Source organism: Triticum dicoccoides, chromosome 2B, assembly GCF_002162155.2.
Source record: "Triticum dicoccoides isolate Atlit2015 ecotype Zavitan chromosome 2B, WEW_v2.0, whole genome shotgun sequence".
In the NCBI taxonomy this organism is placed as follows: domain Eukaryota; kingdom Viridiplantae; phylum Streptophyta; class Magnoliopsida; order Poales; family Poaceae; genus Triticum; species Triticum dicoccoides.
Window position 1 is genome coordinate 328457306 of NC_041383.1, and position 9594 is coordinate 328466899.

Below are 9594 nucleotides of genomic sequence, written 5' to 3' on the forward strand. Positions count from 1 at the left end.
GAATAACCAAGGCTACTCTTGAAGGAGGTGGGTGGGTAGAACTAGGTAATCTTCTGTCCTTTGGCCCATGTGCCTTTAGTTGGTCTAGGAGGCCCATTAGGGGGAGATTCCCTCCACCATATGAAGCCTTCTCGCTTAGGCTTGGGCCTCTTTTATCCTTTGCCTCTATCTTGGACTTATTCTTTTATGAGTTCTTCTTCCTTCGACTTGTTGACCACAAAGACTTGCTTGTTTTTTCGCTGGCCGGGGCGTCTTGTTTGCTCCTTTGCCTCCATCTTGGGGGGGTGGGGACTTGGGCTTGGGCCTCTTTGCTCCTTTGCCTTGATCTTTGACTTAATTCTTTTATGAGCTTTGTATTTCGCCTTTTTATTTTTTGTTTATGTGAGAGGACTGTGTTTGGCTGTGTGCATCTTAGTTATGCAGAGGCCGGGTGTAATGCTTAAATCTTTTAAGCAATAAAGCGCCCCTTTTCGGAAAATGAGCTATGAGCTCTTCTTCCTTTGACTTGTTGACCACAAAGACTTGCTTGGACTTTTGCTGACCATGGTGGCTTGCCTGCTCCTTTGCCTCCATCTTTGACTTGTTGACCACGCAGGCTTGCTTGAACAAGTCAAAGGAAGCTATGAGCTCTTCTTCCTTTGACTTGTTGACCACAAAGACTTGCTTGGACTTTTGCTGACCATGGTGGCTTGCCTGCTCCTTTGCCTCCATCTTTGACTTGTTGACCACGCAGGCTTGCTTGAACAAGAGAGAGAGAGAGAGAGAGGGGGGGGGGTCCCTTTTGCTTGGGCTTGGGCCTCTTTGCTCCTTTGCTACCATCTTTGACTTGTTCTTTTATGAGCTCTTCTTCCTTTGACTTGTTGACCACAAAGACTTGATTCGATTTTCGCTGATCGGGGTGGCTTGCTTGGACTATTGTTGACCTCCTTGACTTGTATTGACTGGTCTTGACTTTTGCTGACCGCCCATGTGGCATGCCATGTTGGATAGGGGGTGGGACCTCGAGTAGGGTCGGAGCCATTGCTACAAACATAATCTATTCTGTTAAATTGGTTAAGTGCCATTTCCTTCAGAATTGGCGCTCCACAAATTTCCTTTGTTATTGTATTCTTCAGTTATTCTTTGTGTTGTTTGTTCAATGTATATAGTTTTTTCATATTGTTTGTAAGTCTGTCTGGTGATGCATATAGTCTGTTAGCAACTTAGTATTCTATGTTTATGCCTTGCATGTACCTATATTACTCAATTTATTCCTGTAGCCGTATCATATATCTGTGTGGTAAATAAATCCCGTCTTTAAGGGAAAACAGTTGCGGGGCAATATAAGGGAAGTTTGTTAATGCTTTCTCCATTATTTTGCAGGATCAGGCAGTTAATAGATGATAACCTTAACCTCTCGAAGATATTTGGCTTTTCAGCATGTGAACCAGGGGTCTTTATTGTTGAATTTGTCCTTTGCATTTTATGGCAGTTGGTTGATACCGCATTAGATGATGAGAGTCTGCTAGAGTTAACCCCAGAAAAGAAAGCTCAATGGCCAACTAGGCCTCAAGATATTAGTGCATTTGAAGTTTCTTTTTCGGAACAAAAGCCAGAGAAAATTGAGAAATTACAGAGGATGAATAGTGTGATAACTATAGAGCTTATTGGACATCTTCTACACGATAAAGTAATTACTCGCATCCTCTCATTGGCACGCGAAAACATGTATGGCTTTTGAACTTTACGTGCTCTTTTACTGAGTTATTTCAGCTATTTTTTCCCTATCACCAAGAGACTGTAAACTTTTCTTCTTGGTTTGAGTGATCAATTGAAAACCACTTCCGTTCCAATTAATAACCTGGCTATCTTAAATGCATCTGCGATCCAAATAGTTAATTCTAATGGTCTGAAGCTCTCAAGTGAAGTTTCTGCACACCTTTTTTTTTCTTATTGTAATAAAACTGTAAGGGAAATCCCAGCCGTATGAATAGGAACCTAAATACATATCTGTTTGAACTTAAAACCTAGGTGGTGGATTTGTAAATCCATTATCCTAACCAAGTGGGCTAGACTCGCCTTCTAAACCAGCACAACCTTGTGCAATAGACAGCTAAAATATAAAAGTATTCATGGAATGTCTGTATTAGTTTTTTTCTTTTCAATATTGCCATCATAACATTGAGCTGATGCTCTAGAATCATTGGGATTCTATGCATTAGCAACTTTGGCTGTACCTTCAGTAACGGCGAAGAGTTTGGTGTAAACAGTACGCGTGCATGCGAACATTTAGTACCACAGTTGGAGTTGATTGTTCAGACTTCAGAATAACATTTAGTGTTTCAGTTGGAGTTGCTCAGATGTTTAGAATTAGTCTGTAGAATAAGCTAAAGGTGAACCATTATCCCTATGCAGGCTTGTATAGAAGCATCCATTGTTTATGTAAATTGTTCTTACTTACACAAAACAACCAGTCGAACCTACTGTTTCTTGCAATAATGTAGCAAGTTGTGTTACATATCACTGTTAACAAAAATTTGATGTTTCAGGCAAACTCAGTGGGGACTATTCACTTATCGGTTACAATTGCTTGTGGCAAACTCATCCACCTTACAAGCTTCGACGATGTCCTTGGAAGCATTTCAGCAGTTGATTCTAGATGACCACAATGTCCATGGCGAAAATAAACATAGTTTGCACAAAAAATTCCACCCCATGGTGGCTTCTAACCCTCTATCTTCTCCAAATGGACATTGCCTTGGTGGTAGTTATTCTGCACTATGGACTCCTATCGATATGTATCTTGAGGATTGCCTTGATGGCTCAATTGCTGCCACAAATTCCATTGAGATTTTAAGTGGTAAGTACATTAAATTATGAAATCCTTGGTTGTATTGAATCGTAACTTTCTTCTCATAGTTTTGCTTTTCACTGCTACTTTTATAATTTAATAGTGGTTTGCAGGTTTGGTCAAGGCACTTCAAGCAGTCAATAGATCCAGCTGGCATGATGCATTCATGGCCCTTTGGATAGCATCAGTTCGCCTTGTACAAAGGGTGAGTCTTCACTCTTCATTTTGTTTAATCATTGAAACAACCTTTCATATTCTAATATTTGATCCTGTAAAACAAACAGGAACGAGAACCGATTGAAGGCCCTGTGCCTCACCTCGAAACACGACTATGCATGCTTTTGTCTATTGCAACACTTGCAATTGCTGACATAATTGAGGAAGCAGATTCACGTCGTGGTGAAACTGACCTCAGCAGTCACTGGAAACAAAAAACAGCAACTGATGATCTGCGTAAGGAATTGATGTTAAGCTTACAGGCTCTTGGCGATTACGAAAGTCTGCTTGTTCCTCCTCCATGTATCATCTCGGCAGCTAATCAGGCTGCTTCCAAAGCTGCAATGCTTGTTTCAGGAATTAACAGTGGCAGTGGCTGCATGGAAAGTATCAATGAAAGTATGCTAAATTATTGTACTTGGTTTTTTTTATCCAAATACATAAATTTTAAGTAACGGCAAACTTATTTTAATTTTGATCAGCTGGAAACATGAGGCACTTGATTGTGGAGTCATGTATCTCAAGAAACTTATTGGATACGTCAGTTTACTATTGGCCTGGTTATATTAATGGTCATGTCAACTCCATGTCTCATGCAATTCCTAGCCAACTTGCTGGGTGGGCGGCCTTCATGAAGGGTACACCATTAACTCAGTCACTGGTTAGTGTGTTGGTCTCAAGTCCTGCTTCAAGGTGTGCACTTCTTCTCCAAGGAAAAGAAACGAACGTAACGTTTCATGCGTTTGCATGGCATCTTCCACAAGAGATGTCACCAATCTTCTATATCTAAATAGCTAGCCCCCAACCTATTTCTGTCCACATGCAAGCATGTCACCTTGGCATGCAACATGCATGGGAGAAGGCCCATCTCAACGTGCAACCATGCACAGAAAAACTCCACCTCAACATTGAAACATGCATTCCATTATGCTATTTATACTTGATAAATTTTACAACTATACAATAATCGAACACAGTAAATCATATGTATTTTTAGTTTTAGCTATCATATTATTAACCAAATATTCATGTTCCATACAACTAAAACTCACTAATATATATTGCAAAACATTCCCGCAACAATGTGCGGGGCATCATCTAGTTACATTAAAAAGAACGCTACATTTAACAACTCAAGATCATCGTTTATGTGTTGTTCAATACAATTTATTTTTCTTCTTTGAGATAAGCAGTTACCCAGTTTTACAACAACAGCATGACGCATGGTTTCATTATTTGGATGTACTATGCTAATAGCTGCTCTTTATGTTGTTTCTGTGTTGCTGTAAATTGTATTACTATGTATGATCAAATCATGTCATTTCGTTGATACTCTTAACATTGTTTATAAAGCGGTAAGGTGACCTAAGGCCCCTAAGCGCCTGAAGCAACCAACTGCCTTGCCGCCTAAGCGCCTAAAACTGCATAACTGCAAGGCGCCTAAGCGTCCAAGGCGGGAAGCCTTATAAACAATGACTCATAAACTGTTCCTGTTAATAATAAATCACTGAATGAAGCTCATGAACTTGATGGAAGCTTAGCAGAGCTCGAAAAGTTATTTGAAGTTGCAGTCAACGGATCAGATGATGATAAGGTGTCTGCTGCTACTGTTCTCTGTGGAGCAACCTTGTTACGAGGTTGGAATTTTCAGGTTAGTAATTGTGCACTTCCATAATATGACTTGTTGGTCCTAGTCATGATGACTAGCTTACTAAACCTATGGTTGTTTTAACTTATGAATTTTCTGACATTGTGATATCTTGTAGGAGCATACAGTTCGCTTAGTCGTTAAACTGCTCTCACATTCTGATCCTGCTGATTATTCTGGTAGAGAGAGCCAGTTAATAAAGCATGGTCCAATGCTTAATGTTATTCTAACTGGAATATCACCCGTAGACTATGCTCCAATCTTCTCATTCCATGGTTTGGTATGATCAATACGACTACTTACCATGACTTCGATGCTTCCAGCTGCCAGTTTATGTTTACGTTTTTATTGTGAAATATATTTATGCTCCAAACAATCAATAGGTTCCAGAACTGGCTACTGTGCTCATGGCGATATGTGAAGTTTTTGGGTGTCTTTCCCCAAGTGTTTCATGGACGCTGGGAGCAGGGGAGGAAATATCTGCTCACACGGTCTTCTCAAATGCGTTCATTCTTCTGTTAAGACTATGGAAGTTTAATCATCCACCACTTGAATATTGTATAATGGGAGATGGTGCTCCAGTTGGCTCACAACTAACTCCTGAGTATCTTCTGTTATTGAGGAACTCCCAAGTTCTTTCTGCCAGCAGTTCATCCAAAAGTAGAAGCAGCCAGAAGCAATTACCTGTTACTTCAAGTCGATCATCTCAGAACCCTATTTTTATGGATTCTTTTCCGAAGTTGAAATTGTGGTACCGGCAGCACCAAGCTTGCCTGGCCTCGCCTCTCTCTGGACTTGCTCATGGAACACCTGTACATAACATTGTAGACAGCCTTCTCAACTTGATGTTCAGAAAGGCCAACAAAGGAAGTACATCTATTGGTTCTGTATCTGGGAGTAGCAGCATAAGTAACTCCTCTGGTCCTGGTGGTGACGGTTCACATCTTTGGCCCCAGTTACCTGCTTGGGAAATACTAGAAGCTGTTCCATTTGTGGTTGATGCTGCTCTAACTGCTTGCTCCCATGGAAGACTATTTCCGCGTGAACTGGCTACAGGTTTGTTGTTTTCAGTTAAGGTCAACAACTTTCTCAGGTTTGAGAAATAGAGTGACGGGTTGAGCTTCAGTATTTAATAATCACTATTTATTATGGCCTATGGGGTCATCTCAGTTTTTGAATGCTACCTTTTTTAATTTTCAGGTCTCAAAGATCTAGCTGATTTTCTGCCTGCTTCTACTGCAACAATCGTAAGCTACTTTTCAGCTGAAGTGACACGTGGTGTTTGGAAACCTGCATTCATGAATGGAACAGATTGGCCTAGCCCGGCTGCCAATTTATCCATGGTTGAAGAACATATCAAGAAAATTGTAGCTGCTACTGGCGTTGATGTTCCAAGACTTGCCACAGGTTATTATTTCTGTCAGTTCAAGTGAATTCTTATGCATTTATGCCATACTAGGAGTGTTCCTGCCATGCATCGTGCTACATGTAAGTTTGCAGAGAGTATTAATCTGGTTTTGTATCACTTCACAGGGGGAACTACTTTGGGTAGACTTCCATTGCCACTGGCTGCTTTTGTGAGCCTCACCATCACATACAAGCTTGACAAGGCATCCGAACGTTTCCTTAACCTAGCTGGTCCAGCTTTAGAGAATCTTGCTGCTAGCTGCCCTTGGCCAAGCATGGCAATTGTCGCAGCACTGTGGACTCAAAAGGTCAAGCGATGGAGTGATTTTCTAGTCTTTTCAGCATCACGCACAGTCTTCCACCATAACAATGATGCAGTTGTCCAGCTCCTCCGAAGCTGCTTCACTTCTATTCTTGGCATGTCGTCAACATCATTATGCTGTTGCGGAGGTGTTGCTAGCCTTCTGGGTCACGGGTTTGGCTCTCATTGCTCCGGTGGTCTCTCACCAGTTGCACCAGGAATTCTCTACCTCCGGATATTCCGGTGCATCAAGGACTGCTCTATACTTGCAGAAGATATACTTTCCCTGCTGATGCTTTCCGTGAAAGACATAGCTGAGACAACAGTGTCCAGGCATGGATCGGACAAGCTAAAGAGGACCAAGTATGCAATGGGACATGGACAGATCTCTCTTGCTACTGCAATGACACAAGTTAAGGTGGCGGCATCACTTGGAGCGACACTGGTGTGGTTATCAGGCGGTACTACCCTTGTCCAGTCTCTGTTTCAAGAGATGTTGCCCTCTTGGTTCCTTTCTGTGCAGGATCTGGACCGAGGAGCCAGTGGAGGAACGGTATACAAGTTGGGTGGCCATGCACTTGCCTACTTTGCAATGTACTCTGGGATGTTCGCGTGGGGCATCGACCCGACACCAGTGTCCCGGCGTCGAGAGAGGGTTATGCGGTCGCACCTGGAGTTCCTAGCAAGCGCATTGGACGGAAAGATCTCTCTAGGCTGCAACATGTCCCTGTGGCGAGCCTACGTTTCAGGCTTCCTGGAGCTGGTAGTGGACCGCGCCCCCTGCTTGTTGCATGAGGTCGACCTCAAGGTGCTCAAGAAGCTTAGCATTGGGCTCCGGCAGTGGAAAGAGAAGGAGCTTGCCATGGCCATGCTTTGCAGGGGTGGACCGGAGGCAATGGGTATTGCCGCAGAGTTGATATTGGATAGCGAGTGGTGACCTACTCTGATGTTGCTGGTATTCTTCGTCATCGATGTTGCTGATTGTACATAACCAGACGACGAGCCTGTGTATGCTTGGTTTCTCTGGAATGCTGTTAGGTGTTCTACTCTCCCTAATACCCCAATAACATCTGCTAACCGCCATCTCTATCTGTGGACCGTGGAAGTAACTGCTCTACAAGATTTAGCTCATTTATGAAAGCATGCGCTGGAAGATCTAGCTAGTCTCTACAAAATTTAGCTCATACTCGGATCCTAATTAATTAACGCACACTCTCTCTAAATAGGTTTTCGCCCTGCTTTATAAATAAAGCAACAACTGAAGAAGTATACGGCCGAACGATACAAAATGGTGAGATAGCCCTCTTACAAAGCCGGTCCAAATACCCCCACACAACGACCTAGCACACCTAAGCTTCATGACAACGCCCTCAAGAGGGAGAATGGCATTGAGCGTTGCCGCTGCCGAGTCCATCGGACTATGGTCTTCACTTGGAGCCCTGACACATGACACAGAGAGAAGAAGCATGATGACATCTTCAAGGAGAGCGTGACACCCTTGGGTGTTGACGTCGTCGGCGACAAAACACGGAGCTTTCGCCCAACAACTGACCTGTGCCACTACGAGGCCGCCAGGAGGGGCGCGATGATGTCAAATCCCCAGGTTCGGATCAAGACGCCGCCCCACTGGAGGGCACGCCGACGCAACACCTCCCGTTGCCCACACAACCTGGGAGGACACGTCCGAGCTACCCGACGCAACACCTCTCGTTTCCCACACAACCCGGGAGGGCACGTCCGAGCTACCTGACGCAACACCTCTCGGTGCCCACACAACCCGGGAGGGCACGTCCGAGTTACCCGACACAACACCTCCCGTTGCCCACACAACCGGGAGGGGCACCATCACCGTAATGATGCCCGCCAAAGAGCAACCACGCAGATTGCCATCCGGGACAGGCGCCCGGGGGTACCTGTCATGAGATAACGTGCGCCGCCCACATCACAACGCACTCAACTACAGAAGGAAGAGCGACCACACTCCATCTGCTCCTAGCCCGACATTAGTCCACGAGTCTGGGTAGGCGCCTCCACCGTAGGAGGCACCCACACATGCATCCCCAGCCAATACCCGATAGACTGGGGGACACAACTCTGAGACTGCCGAGGGCCGCTGGCGAGCCAGCCCCGAACCCTTGGCCAGGCGAACTCACACGATAGCGTGCCATGGTCACTGGCGCTGATTCGTGCAAAAACGCAACGCTAACACGACCACCACCCATAGACACCACCTGAACCACGCCCAATCACATCTACCCGGAGCGACAACCTTGACTGGCCTCCGGCCTAGATCTGGTGATGTGACGGCAGCCCGATCTTTCGATGAGAGTGAGGATAACTATCGATTTGGTGGATTTTGACCTTGACGATCCGGCTATACCGTACCCGACGATACGCCTCGACAATCCTAAACGAATCTCCGATGGTTATTGACCTTGCCGTAGGCACGATCAACCTGAACAACGAGGTTCGAGTTCCTGCAAGCAACCGAAGAACCAGCAAGAACAAAAGTGAATTGCAATATGAAATTACAGATGAAAAACTGAGCACACGAACTAGATGAAAAGTTGAGGTTCCACTATGTATCTGACAAGGCGGTAGTGCTACACGTCTCGTAGATGTAAATTATAACGATAACTAGACACTATAATAAAACCCAATTCTAAACCCTAGATACTGCTAACTATTTATTAGAGGATTGGGAGGAGCCGCCGCCTTTGTTTTCTGGTGTCATCGGATGATTGCGCAGCGCCGTGTAGTAGTTGGGTTGTAGCCACGTTGAAGACTGGACCTAGCACGCTTCCCAAACTGCACCAGGATGAGTTGCATCCGTTCATAAGATGCATGCAATATGTGGCCCGGTCCACTTGGATTCCCATGCACGTATACCGAAAAAGGGTTTCTTCCGCTTTGTATACAAAGCAACCAACCGAACTATACATGGATAGGTGCTGGGGCGGAAGCAGCACAGTCACACCCAAAAGAAACGAAAGAGAAAAGCAAAAGAAACAAATGCCGAAAACGGCGGATCAACAATACGAAGAAGCCTCGCGATCGCAGCGCCCACCAGGATCTTCCACTAGACTCCAAGACTCCGAAGCGTCGGCACCTATCAACACCTCCAAGAAGGATCGCGACGATGACGACGCTGCTGCTAAGGGTTTCCCCTGGTACATGACGAGGCGAGAGGAA

At 44.7% G+C, this 9594-nt stretch overlaps 1 protein-coding gene across 1 annotated transcript in view; it reads left to right on the forward strand.

Annotated features, from left to right (window-relative positions):
- Window positions 1–7557, forward strand: part of LOC119363627 (mediator of RNA polymerase II transcription subunit 33A-like) — a 38304-nt gene extending 30747 nt beyond the window's left edge. The window contains exons 3-12 of the mRNA XM_037629003.1: window positions 1363–1707; window positions 2529–2839; window positions 2944–3035; window positions 3115–3445; window positions 3529–3739; window positions 4583–4697; window positions 4813–4974; window positions 5078–5750; window positions 5895–6101; window positions 6228–7557. Of these exons, the coding sequence (XP_037484900.1) occupies window positions 1363–1707; window positions 2529–2839; window positions 2944–3035; window positions 3115–3445; window positions 3529–3739; window positions 4583–4697; window positions 4813–4974; window positions 5078–5750; window positions 5895–6101; window positions 6228–7339 (3559 nt within the window). The 3' untranslated portion in view covers window positions 7340–7557. The remainder of the gene's footprint in view (window positions 1–1362; window positions 1708–2528; window positions 2840–2943; window positions 3036–3114; window positions 3446–3528; window positions 3740–4582; window positions 4698–4812; window positions 4975–5077; window positions 5751–5894; window positions 6102–6227) is intronic.
- The last annotated feature ends 2037 nt before the right edge of the window (window positions 7558–9594 follow it).